Source organism: Mesoplodon densirostris, chromosome 9, assembly GCF_025265405.1.
Source record: "Mesoplodon densirostris isolate mMesDen1 chromosome 9, mMesDen1 primary haplotype, whole genome shotgun sequence".
Classification (NCBI taxonomy): Eukaryota; Metazoa; Chordata; class Mammalia; order Artiodactyla; family Ziphiidae; genus Mesoplodon; species Mesoplodon densirostris.
In genome coordinates, this window is record NC_082669.1 from 109,393,907 (window position 1) to 109,406,904 (window position 12,998).

The window sequence follows — 12,998 nt, forward strand, 5'->3', positions numbered from 1 at the left end:
AGCTGGTGAATTAGCTCAGTTTACCCAGGCAGGCTTGGGCTTTGGTGTGGGGTGAATGGGAGCTAACCTGCGTGTCCTCACCTAGTGGGATCACACTGTTGGCAAAGTGTAATTCTTATGGTATTTTTGGGACACTTAGTGTTATTTGGAATTATCTCTAAATGCTAAAACATCTAATTTGTTTAGTTTAAAAAAATCAGTTGGGTTATTTGCTTGGATATTTTACTTTTTAAAATGCCTTTAGATAGAGGTAACCTGCCCTTGACTTGTGTGCTTTCTTCTTTGCACCTCCTGGGGCCGGGGGGAGGGGGCTGGGGGCTGGGGGCCACGTGAATTTGGCAATTTGGCAGCAGGAGCGGCTGAGAACCTTCCTTTCAGGGCGGAGTGCAGAGGTGCTTGAAGCTGAGGGCAGGGCCTGGGGGAGGGGAGGAGGCCCTCAGGGTGGAGCGGCGTCCAGTAGGTGGAAGGGCGTGTGCACAGGTGAGTCAGCGCACATCACTTCCCCTTCCAGCCCAAGCCCGTGGAGGTCCAGGTGATAACGCATCACATGCAGCGCTATGCGGTGTGGTTCGGAGGCTCGATGCTGGCCTCAACTGTAAGTCCTTTTCTAGATTGTGCTGTCTTTTCATCTCTGTGTTCCCTGCTGAGTTTGAATAAATACTGTCTTTTGGAGGTTAAATTATGTGTGTTCTAATTGTGTGTGGCTCTAAACAGCCACACGTTTAATTCTGAGATAGAAGAAATAACTTTAATGACCATTTAAACTGCACAGCTAATTCGTAAGCATCCTTGCCAATTAGGGGTTACAGAGAATATGGATAAGAGAATCCAAAAATAACCTAAAACATCTTGCATTAATCATTAGTTCCAGTGACTTTTCCGAGTAATTACTACTTTCTTGCCTCAAATTTGGGACTGGCTAACGAACTGCTGATTTAGGGCAAGCACGTAGCTGTTCCTAAATAGAAGCTGAATGAGTTTGGAAAAAATGAAATAAGCTCCCATTTTGAAGAGGTCGGAGTCTGTGACAGAGGCCATCGGGGAGAGGGTGGAGGTTTGGGGTGAGGAGAGTTTCTCGTTTGCTTGGTCGTTGACTTGGTTTCATTTCCCTTCTGGAGCATTTATGCTCCGTCTGCTGGTTGCCTCTTGCAGCCGGAGTTCTTCCAGGTCTGTCACACCAAGAAGGGCTACGAGGAGTACGGCCCCAGCATCTGCCGCCACAACCCCGTCTTTGGAGTCATGTCTTAGTGGCGGCTTTGACACCGCCCTTCCAGTGGTGTCACGGCGGGTGTGCAAGTGTCCTTCAGACCCGAGGAGACCGGCTCCTGTACGCAGTGCGCGTGCTGTGGTGCCGGGCAGCCCAGCAAAGCCATCTCCATGCCCGGCCTCCCCCCGCCCCTCCCCGCTCTCCTCTCCACCCGAGCTTCGAGTCCACAGATCCAATTCCGGAGGAATTCAGCTGCGACTCTCAGATTTGTTACGGAAAACCCTAGAACACGGCGCAAAATAGCTCCCCACCCAGGGCAGAGTATGGGGCTCTCAACCCTTCTCCTCCCAGACTATTTTTGTAAATAAAATGTTATAAACTTGAAATACAAATTGATGTTTATATTTCCTATCATTTTGTATTTTATGGTATTTGGTACACCTGGCTGATCCCGAGCACGAGTAGATGTCGATGTCATGGAGTGTTGTCATAAAACGTTTTTAACTGTGAGGCATGTTCTGATGTGTTTGTAGGGAAACAAAATAAAGCAGAGTACACTTTTTTGGCCACATGTTTGCTAGGAAATGGTTACACTTTATTGGAGTGATGGGAAGTTTAAACACTAAGCAGTGTTGTATGAGAATTATTACAGACAACGTATCTTTTCATTTTCTTGTTGGAACTCTCTGGAATTGTTTTATAGAAGATGCCGGTTTGCTGTTGGTGAGTGCTGGATGAAATACTACCTTGCACCATTGTAATAAAAGCAGTTAGACTCTTTATAAAGATCTCCTCTCGTGCTGTAGTGGTCTTTTGGTTTTCCCCTTTGTGCCTGAACTTCTTTCAAAGAATACTGAAATTCGTTTCGCGTCTTTGGAGGCTTTGATGATTGACACCAAGTTTTGGGGAGGAAGTTTCCTAAAGTGATGTGGATTGCCTGTCCTGCAGCGACCACTCGGCCCCTGGAGGTGGTGTGGATGGGCCTGTCAGCGTGGGGGGCCGGGTGGAGGGATGTGCCTCGTGGCTCCCACCGCCCCTTCCTGGGAATTCAGAATTCATGGCTTTAAGCTTTGAGTAGCTACTCTGACATCTGCTGAGTGGAATGCTGGCTTGAGAGGTAATTTGCTAAATTAGGAGATTTAGTTTTACCCCATTCTTCATGTAATACTTAGGTTACTTTTTAAACTGTTATTTATGGTATTTCTTCTAGATCATGAAGTATGTTTTATTCTCTGAAAATGTGCCTTTGTAAAGAAACATTTGGTTTTACTTTTTAAGGTTAAGAACTTTGGGGTGATAAAGGAATCTTTCCGCCCAGTGTGGTGAAATCGGTTTTCCCGGGCCGTAGGCGGGCCCTGCCACTTGCTCCTGATGCTCAGCGACCCCAGGCCCTCCAGCTCCTTGGTGGAGAGTCTCAGGCCACTTGGTGCTTCCTTTGTCCAAACTCTGCTTTGGACCCCACTGGGGTCTGCTCTGCTCAGGGCCCCAGGGCCGGGCTGCTTTCTCCTGGTCTTCCAGCCCCTGTATCCCAACTCTCCCAACTCTCGTGCAGGCGCCCTGTGCACCCTGCGTGTGGACGGGAGTCACCTCCCCTGACACTGCTTCCGCCGCCTTCCTCTGCTGTTCAGGAACCGTGGGGCCCTCGGGGCCCCTCCTGTCTCCCGTCTCGGTGGGCGTCTTCCCACTGGGGCCCTTTGCCTCCCCAGCTTCACCGTCTCTGCGCTTCTCACAGAGAACGCACCGTTTCTGCCTCTGCTTGGTCCCCCCTTGCTTTGATCGGCCAGGTGCTCTGCTGGCAGGTGCATTTCCCCCAAACTCCTAGAGCAATGTGCTCCTGTGTGCCAGTGCCGGCCCCGGGCTTCAGAGGTCGTGCCCACTTGCTGTTTTAGCTGCCCCTCAAATGATCCTGTGTCAGGAGCCCAGTATCACCCACCTCGGCTAAACTAGAACTAGTGTAACCCGTCCTTCAACCACAGACCTTGTAAAGCTCCCGTTGCCCTTGTTTGGGACAAGATTATCTTTGAGACTGTACTTTTGTTTCTCATCTTACAGAATCGTCATCAGAGCATTTTGTTTTAGCATAACATGGGTGGGACAGTGTCATACATGAGAACGTGACTGGTGTGATGAGGGGCCCTCAACTCCGGCTGAGACCCCTCCCAGATCCCGTGCATCAGGATGGGGGGAGTGGCAGGGAACAAGGAAGGCATTCATTTTTCACGTTGTTTTTAAGCCCCGTAGGTGATGCCCGTCTGTAGCTGGGGCTGAAAACCCTGCGGAGCAGAGGAAGGACTTTTGAATCTGAAAGATCTGAATCTAAATTCTGGCTGTTCCTTAGGCACGTGGTTTCTCTTCTATTTCCTCATCTAGCTGAGAATTGCAATGGCCCCACTGCTGTTAGTAGATTGGAGTTATAATTTTTTTGTTTTTTCAATAAGCCTGCCAGATACTGTAGGTAGAAATGGGATGTGATTCGGCAATGTGCGTTGGTCATTCTATAAGGAGGAAAAATGCTTAGAGTCGTTAGTAATTTTAAGAAAATCTACACATACCTCTTCTTCAGATGGAATTAGCGCTGGATCATAATGCAGCAATGAGTCAAGTATTAATGGAGTTGATGGGTAAAATCAACCTTCTGTGATGCCTTATAAATGCCTTAGAACTCTCAGCGAACAGTTTTCTATAAAAAATTTCAAGCAATGCACACTTTAACAAAACATTCTAAAATGATAAGTCAGTAGTTTTTACAACTATTAAGCCTGTAGATACGACAAGAAGTCACTTCACCCCATTTGACAGATGTAAACATAACTTTATGATGATAAGAATATTACAGGAACGCCTTACTTAAGGAAAACCTGGTTAACTGGTGTGTGAGCATCTGCCAGTGTTCCCTTTCTAACAAGATGCGGTGCCTAGCTCTGGGTTGCTCTTTACAACCCACCTGTGGGAACAGCCTCTCAGTTTTTGCAGAGGGAGCATTATCACCTCCTCCTGAGGGCTGCCACTTCTGCTTTTATTAATTTTCTAGCCAAGATGGGATCAAAGAACATGAGGCTTATGATTTTTTTCCTAAATGTGTGAGGGGTAGGGGAAGAACACAGGAGAGGGAAGTTCAAGATACCAGTGGGGAGGCTTCCCTGGTGGCGCAGTGGTTGAGAATCCACCTGCCGATGCAGGGGACACGGGTTCGAGCCCTGGTCCGGGAAGATCCCACATGCCGCGGAGCAGCTAAGCCGTGCGCCACAACTACTGAGCCTGTGCTCTAGAGCCCGTGAGCCACAACTACTGAGCCCACGTGCCACAACTATTGAAGCCCACACGCCTAGAGCTCGTGCTCCACAACAAGAGATGCCACCGCGATGAGAAGCCCACGCACCGCAACGAAGAGTAGCCCCTGCTTACCACAACTAGAGAAAGCCCACGCGCAGCAGTGAAGACCCAATGCAGCCCCCCCCAAAAAAAGATACCAATGGGGGGAGGGGTAGGTAACTCCTTAATCAAGGTCCTCGCAGAGGTGGGAGATGATGTGGTCCAGAGTCGAGGGGAAGAGAAGCCCAGGATGCACCAGATCCTTCTAGTGGAACAAATCCACAGGGCAGGGGACGCCCTTCAGTGGAACTTCCATGTAGCCCAGATGGAAGAGGCAGGAAGGCAGCGAGTCAGCTTCCTTAAGGGTGGGGTTTTGCTGGGCAAGTGTGGCGACAGGGCAGGTGTCCTGGGGGTTCTCTGTCCTTGAAGTCTATGGAGTCCGGGTAGGTGGGGGAGTAAAGGGAAGGGAGGATTGAAGGTCCTGAATTTCAAGGTCAGGGGGGTGGGCTCATAGGGAAGATGTCAGTGTTTAAGATTTCAGAGGTGGAGCACTTCCCAGTGAGAACAGGATCGTTGAAGTGAGTGGTCATCGTGTAGAGGCCATTGGACATGGAAGAGACGAGGGAATTTTGAGATGAGCGTGTTGGGTAGATAGGTGCGTGCTGGCATCATCCAGGTGGGGTGGGGCCTTGGAGGTGAGAGCAAGATTGGGACCCAGTCGCCAAAGTCCCGAGTCCATTTGCATAGTGGCCCCAAGCTGAGCACAGAGTGTGTGGGGAACTTTGCCAAGTGCTGACTGCACGTGACCTTATTTAATCTTAGCAGCCTGTGAAGTTGGCATTACTATTATTCCCCCATTTTCCAGGTTGGAAACTATGGCTCAAAGAGATTTAATCACATGCTCGAGACCACACAGTTAGGAAGCAGAGAAGTCATTATTTGATCTAAAGTATGCATTCACTGAAATCATGCCATTTGCAGCAACATGAATGGACCTAGAGATCATCATAGTGAAGTAAGTCAGAGAAAGACAAATATCACATGATACCACTTATATGCGGAAACTAAAAATATGATACAAATGAACTGACTTACAAAATAGAAACAGACTCACAGACAGAAAACAAATTTATGATTACCAAAGAGGAAAGGGTGGGGAGGGATATATTAGGACTTTGGGATTAACAGATACACACTACACCTGGCTCTGTGCTGGGAGCTGCCACTGTATGACCAGTGTGAGGATGCCTCAGTTTTGGCTATGCGTGTTCCATAGACATGCTTTAGTTGAACACACTGGGATTTGAACGTTCCTCTTTGGTATCACGGTGTTATTTCAGGGGGAGGTTGGTGCACAGCATCCTGAAGGGATCAGCCCCAGAAGGGGTTTCTTTCCCTGAGTGCTCTCGCCCTCGGCTCCAGCATCATCGATGTGTGAAGCCGCCTTTGACCTTCCCCACCGAGTCAGCCTCTTCATACCCACGCACCAGCTATGCCCTCTGTCCCTCACCTGACTGAGGTTCTGGAAAACGGGACTGATTTTTGTGCCCCCAGGACCTTCTCAATTCCCGGCACATGGTGGGTGCCTGTTAAATATTGAATTAAAATTTCTATTCACACGAAGACTCCATCCCTGGCTTTTCCAGGCTGGGTATACTGTATAGTGAGAAGTGTTGTGTGTTTGGGTAACCTTGGATGAAAGGTGGGTTTTGGGTGTCTGGGGTGTTACCCATCATGACTTTAAGACTTTTAATGATATAACATCTATCTCTTGAATGGATAAAGAAGATGTGGTACATATATAAAATGGAATATTACTCTGCCATAAAAAAGAATGAAATAATGCCATTTGCAGCGACATGGATGGACCTAGAGATGATCATACTAAGTGAAGTAAGGCAGACAGAGAAAGACAAATATCATATGATATCGCTTATATGTGGAATCTAAAAAAATGGTACAAATGAACCTATTTACAAAATGGGAATAGAGTCACAGATGTAGAAAACAAACTTATGAGGGCTTCCCTGGTGGCGCAGTGGTTGAGAGTCTGCCTGCCGATGCAGGGGACATGGGTTCGTGCCCCAGTCTGGGAAGATCCCACATGCCGCAAAGCGGCTGGGCCCGTGAGCCATGGCCACTGAGCCTGTGCATCTGGAGCCTGTGCTCCGCAACGGGAGAGGCCACAACAGTGAGAGGCCCGCGTACCGCAAAAAAAAAAATAAAAACAAACTTACGGGGGAAAGGGGGGGAGGGATAAGTTGAAAGATTAGGTTTGACATATATACACTACCATATATAAAATAAATAACTAATAAGAACCTGCTGTATAGCACAGGGAACTCTATTCAATACTCTGTAATGACCTATATGGGAATAGAATCTCAAAAAGAGTGGATATATGTATATGTATAACAATCACTTTGCTGTACATCTGAAACTAACACAACATTGTAAATCAACTATACTCCAATAAAAATTTTTTAAAAGATAAAAAATAAAATTGTCCACAACATCCTTCCCCCAATCTAGCTCTTATATCAAATAGATCAGTGGTCGCCTGGGAGAGGGTTGGGGGGTGGGGAAGGTTAGGAAGAAATGTACCTACCAATAGGTACAGGGTTTCTTTCTGGGATGAGTAAAGTGTCCAAAGTTGATCCTAGTGAGGATTGTACAGCTCTGGGAATACACTAAAAGCCATTGAATTATACACACGAAGTAGGTGAATTCTGTAGCATGTTAATTATATCTCAGTAAAGCTGTTAAGAACTTAGTAGGTTTCTGAAAAAAAAAATCTGGCTCTTAAGCCATGACTCCAGTAGGTGTTCCGTATACCTGACAGGTGGGTGTGCGATGCCGTAGCACACGTGTGTGAGAGGACCTCCCTCCGCTGTGTCACCGTCTGCAGTGTGGTCAGCGGGAGAGCCCAGCGGAAGAAATGACCCCGCAGGAATCTTGAAGACGTAAGTATATTTTATGGTAGCGATGGCCAGTTCATTCTCCAACTTAACTAATACGCGTAACGAGCTCTGGTGTGACTGAAGTACTGACAGTTTTGTGATGAATTCATTTTTTAGGATCCCTGCATTTTATCTCATTTGTAAAAAGTACAATTGTGCTGAACAGGCTTGTGAGGTTAATCAAGTGTGTAGCTTATTTCAAACCGCAAGAGAGCGCCATTAAGAATATTTATCTGTTAAATAATTCTTTATCTGATTGAAGACTATTTCATAATGTTTCTTTTAAAAGTAACTGTCACGCTTGTTAAATAGAAATATAAATTGATTGGCAAAATAATTGTGTGGGGTTCTAACTGGCAATTACATCAATTTCACTTGGTCGGATGGAAATAAATCTTGTTTAAAAGGAGGAAAAGACCTATTGCTTGATATTGGTATCACGGAAGGATTTTTCTCATGTTAAAATTTTTGTCCTTTCTACCCTGTATTATGTCTCAAAAGTAAGCAGCTGTTTATTCTTTGAAGATTGCTTTCTCAGGTTTTACCCTCTTGTTTTTAGCTTGGGATGCTACAGATTATTTCTGGTTATGTGTGTGTGTGTACAATCATATATATATATATAAGTTAACAGTATTTGCTACTAAGAATTTCAAAAATTTTTGATTGATAAAAGAGGAATATAGCTATACATTGTTAAAAATTAATAATTACAAACCCAAGAGTTTATGATGGCCAGTAAAATTTAAATGATACAACATTGGCTCTATTTTCAATATTAAGGGCTCAGATCAGCTGTAGTAATTGATCAGAGCGCCATTTAAGTCACTCGTGGCTGCATCAGCCCTTACTGCAGATACAGTTTTAATGGTTTCCCATCAGACACACTTTGGCCTGAGTAGTCTGTCCTCGTGCTTATAGCTGGTTTGGCTATGGTGACCAGATGAGAAGGAGTTCTGAGGGGTGCACTTGGTGTCCCTTTTCACGGCAGTGTGGCTGAACTTGGCGACTGAGCAGAGAACGGGCCAGCTGAAATCCTGCCTCCAGGCTCTGGCATCGCTGTCGGCTTGTTGCTGGTCCTTGTTAATATCAGTTCATTTCGGGCCTCCCTGGTGGCGCAGTGGTTAAGAGTCCGCCTGCCGATGCAGGGGATACGGGTTCGTGCCCCGGTCTGGGAGGATCCCATATGCCGCGGAGCGGCTGGGCCCGTGAGCCATGGCAGCTGGGCCTGCGCATCCGGAGCCTGTGCTCCGCAACGGGAGAGGCCACAACAGTGAGAGGCCCGCATACCGCAAAAAGAAAAAAAAATAAATAAATATCAGTTCATTTCTTTCTCCTGCTCACCTACTGATGGGGGTTATGTGCTCCGGGGGAGCCAGTGGCCGCAGGATCCCACCTTACTGGACCACTCCGATGACCAGAGTTCCTGGAAAGATGAGCTAGGAGGGGATGGGGACATTGTCAAGGAAACCACAGGAGGCTGTGGTCCAGCTCTCACGGCACCTCTCAGACTGTAGTCTATAGAACCACACCCTCTGGGTTTGTGCGGTGGCCTCCGGTTTTTGTTTTTTTTAACTGGGAAAAGCCATCATTTGTCGAGCGCTTGCTGGGTTCTGGGTACTGTGCTAAGTCCCCGTTCCGTCAACGAACGTTTGCTAAGTGCCTGTTAGCCCCAGGATGTGCCAGTCTGAGGTGGATGTTTCCTTTCCAGTGGGAGAGCTGTGCATTAAGTAGATAATCGCAGATTATCACAGACTGTGAAAGGGCCACAGGAGAAAGAAGTGCGGGGTGCGCTGAGACACACCACAGGGGCCCTGGGTGGCGTCGCAGCTTCCCGAGCAAGTGACACCCAGCTGAGACTACGAGAGACGCCAGCCGGGTGGAGGTGTGGGGAAGCAGCCAGAAGGGGCTTATATGGCAATTAAATGCCTCACTAACACACAGGCCCGGTATGGATGAAGTAGAGGCATCCAAGGTGGGGCTGGGTGCAGAACTCGGTCTTTCTCTGGAGAACAAAGTCCTCAGGCACGTGAAACAATTTTAAACATAAGAGTGGATGATCCGGTTGGTACAGCCATGCCTGGAAGTTTCAGCCAAGAGCTGTAGCTTTTCTCTAGAGTCTGAGCAGACGTGGAAGAAAAGAGGGGAGTCAGCCAGACACGAGGGCTGCTCTGGAGTGTTCTCTTGGGAAAGTTGTCTCGTGAGACCAGACGGTCTGGCAGAGGCAGCCAGGGAAGACGGGTAGAAAGTTCGAGCCTTACCCTGTAGAACAGTGGGCAAAAGGACTTAGAGCAGCCAGGTCCTACGATCTTCAGATGAAGGTGGGGAATGGGTTTTTGGGGTTTTAGTATAATAGAATATACAGCCAGTGGATGCAGTTATTTTTCAGTTTTAAAACTGAAAGACAGTTGCTCCTGCTGAATTTAGAAGTAGTAGGTGTTTTTCACTCTTCTTAGCTCTGTGCTTTGTTTCTTCTGTAGAAAAAGCTCCTATGATTTGTCGTAATCAGTGGTATTTGAGAGCTATTACAGAAGGACTTACGATACAGCACAGTGTAGAAAAAGTGCTCTAAATAGTAATTAGAAATAAGCTATCAAGAGAAATAAGTTGTGAGCTATAAAGGTACAAGTGACTGGTATTTTCCACTGACATGACTCATCTTCATTAGGATGGTATACTGAACTTGCATTTCTGATTATGCAGTCATTTTCTTGAGCTGAATTAGTATGTTTTAACATGTATTCATTAGCTCTTAGTCTATGATAAATTAAACATTATAGGTAATCAGATCATTATTGCGTGATATCATTACAGTGCTCTGAATTAGAGTTTAAGAACATTATTACAATAGTGTACGTAACTTAAATGTCCCCTACTGGCAAAGATGAATAGCATTATGAACTTCCTGGTGGTACGCCGTTCATGTCCGGTTGATTTACAGTTGAGTAACTTTTAAAGAGCTGACAGCCCTTGTGCCGAGCCTTTGTGAACAGTGTCCCTTCCAAGGAGGACACCACCCTCTGTAATTTGGTGGTGATCACTAAACCACTCATAATAATATGTGTACTAAGTTTGTCGTGGCAGTGCCCTGAGAAGTTGTTATATTCATGACATAGTAAAGTAGGTGCCTGGTTTCACAATGTCACATTAGGAAATCAGCTACCTGAAAACGGAATAATGATGTCGATAGGGCTTAAAAACCACACCTGGGGATAGTTTTTCAGGATTTTGTTTTTCTTAAAAAAAAGAAAAAATCACTGATACATTCACACAAAGGGATATGCATTTTTGAGCGTATATATTTTTTCTTAAATCTTAAACTCTACCATTCCAGTGGACTGCTCTAGAAGAAAGCCTTGGGGCTGTAAATACTGGACTTCTGCTTATTCAGTTCCTTACCCAAGGGGGATGCTTGTTGCCGGTGTGAATAGAATGAGAAAGGGACTTGGTGTTCTTTCCCCAACATCAGAGATGGATTTGTGGGGATGAGAGTTACAGACCTTTAGACCAAGCAGTTCACCTCTCCCCGCCCTCCCCACGACCAGGTCCTCTTGACGACGTGGGATGAGAAATGACTGATGGTGAGCAGAATTGCAGTCTGTGTCCACCGCGCAGAGTAGGGCTTGCTGGGTTACACAGGACTTGACCCAGAGACCCCATGGAGACCAACAAAAATTACTCAGGCCTGCTCACGAGTGAACTGTGGCTTAATACCAAGCAACTGCTTCCGATGTGCTTGTTATAGCAGAGAGATGAAAAACAAGTTCCAAGCTCAGATATATTTAGGAAACCTTGTGTTAAAGAAAGCACATTCCTTTTTTCTTTTTTTTTTTTAGAAAGCATCTTTCTTTACTCAGTTGACGAGAGCTTTTGATATGCTGGGATGCGTCGTGTCCTTCTGAGCACAATGTAGTGCGCTGCGTCCCGTGTCTACACCCTGGCCCCCAAAACAGTAACACCTCTCGGCACCAGTGGTCCAGAGGACAGAGTCTGGGGAATCCGTCCTACTGGGATCCCCCAGGGAGAGCCGCCTTCGGATCGGGTTGTCGGTGGAGGGCCCTCTCTCATTGGTAGACTGAGGGAAAGCGAGGTTTCTAAAAAGGATTTTTTTGTTTTTACTTTGGAATAATTACTTTTATTTTACTGTGAACTGAAGAGAAATGATAATTCTGCTTCTGATGGTCATTGGTGATAAAAAAAATTAAAGGAAATTGAAGTTACAGAAACTATTTTGGTATTTTGCAGAAAGATTGTAATTAAGAAAATGGGCTGTTTGGCATTCTTTCCGTAATTTTTCATTTCTTATGCTCTTATTCATCATCTGAGTTGATGCACGTGTTCAGTGTGTTACAGTCTGCAGGCTGCATTCATGCAGTTTTTCTGTAAGGACATAATTTCTATCTGTTGGAGTTTGATTTCAAATATGAACAAAATCCCCGACAGGAAAAGATTGAGAGATGCCAGGGGTTCCTACAGTGCTAACTGGGGTGGGGGTGGGGGATTGGTAGTGTGGTGGTCACTGGGACAACCATTGTTATTTTTTAGGGAAAACAGATTCCTTTTAACGAGTATGAAAAAAATAAGAGCGATATGACGTTATGCTACATCCTTTGTTCTTGGGTGAGAACCCCCAGTTTTCTTTACTTTAATCTCCAGTCACTATTGTGTGCTTTGGGGAATATTCTTTTTTTTTCGGGGGGAGTGTGGATATTCTTAAAGAGGAAAATAATTTTTATTCATTTTAATAGTTTTAGTGGGCATCCTATTTGTGGTTAGGGCAAAGAGTTTCTAAAGGGCATTTACTTTCAGCCTTTTTTTGATTCAGAACTTTGGAGGGTGTGGTCAACCTTCCATCACATAGGCTCTTCCCGTTCTTATCCAGGGGGGACTCTGATTGTCCCCCTGCCCTGCTCTCTGGCTGTTTTACTTCATGGCAGCACCTCTTCTGGAGAACGCAGAGGAAAATTAAAGATGAAAACGGCTTTCTTTTAGTCGTGGGAAAAATAATTGGTGGTAAAGAAGATAAAACTTTGTTGTATGGAAATAAATGAAGAGCCACATAAGTAAGAGGCGGCTTCCTTAGCGCTGGTGGAGCGTAGGGGTCCATCCAGGGGAAGGGGGCTCCGGGGCGCCCTGGTGGAGGCTATGGGCGCAGGGGACCTTGGGCGGCTAATTTCCCCACGTGATTGGTTAGGGGAGCATGTTGGGTTTTCCCCAGTTGGTCCTGAGTTGGAAGTGGGGGCAGAAATTAGGGAAGCTGTCCGTCATTGATAGAGTCCTGGCTATCTTGGGCTGGTTGCTGCACGTGTGGTTTGGCTTCCTGGGCTGATGCTTGTTGAAGAAAAATTAATCAGTCGATCTAAGAAATAATTGGAATATTTTATTTGAGCCGAATTTGAGGATTATAACCCGGGAAGAGCATCTCCGAAAGCTCTGAGAACTGTTCTGCCCTTTGCAAGCCAAGGCATAGTTATATAAGTTTTTTTTTTGAGTCAGACAGAGCAGTGTACATTAAATGATGT

At 46.0% G+C, this 12,998-nt stretch overlaps 1 protein-coding gene across 1 annotated transcript in view; it reads left to right on the forward strand.

Annotated features, from left to right (window-relative positions):
- The window catches only part of ACTR3B (actin related protein 3B), a 63,860-nt gene extending 61,883 nt beyond the window's left edge, over positions 1-1,977 (forward strand). The window contains 3 exon segments of the mRNA XM_060108286.1: positions 512-595; positions 1,119-1,308; positions 1,311-1,977. Coding sequence (XP_059964269.1) covers positions 512-595; positions 1,119-1,308; positions 1,311-1,510 — 474 coding nt within the window. The 3' untranslated portion in view covers positions 1,511-1,977.
- The last annotated feature ends 11,021 nt before the right edge of the window (positions 1,978-12,998 follow it).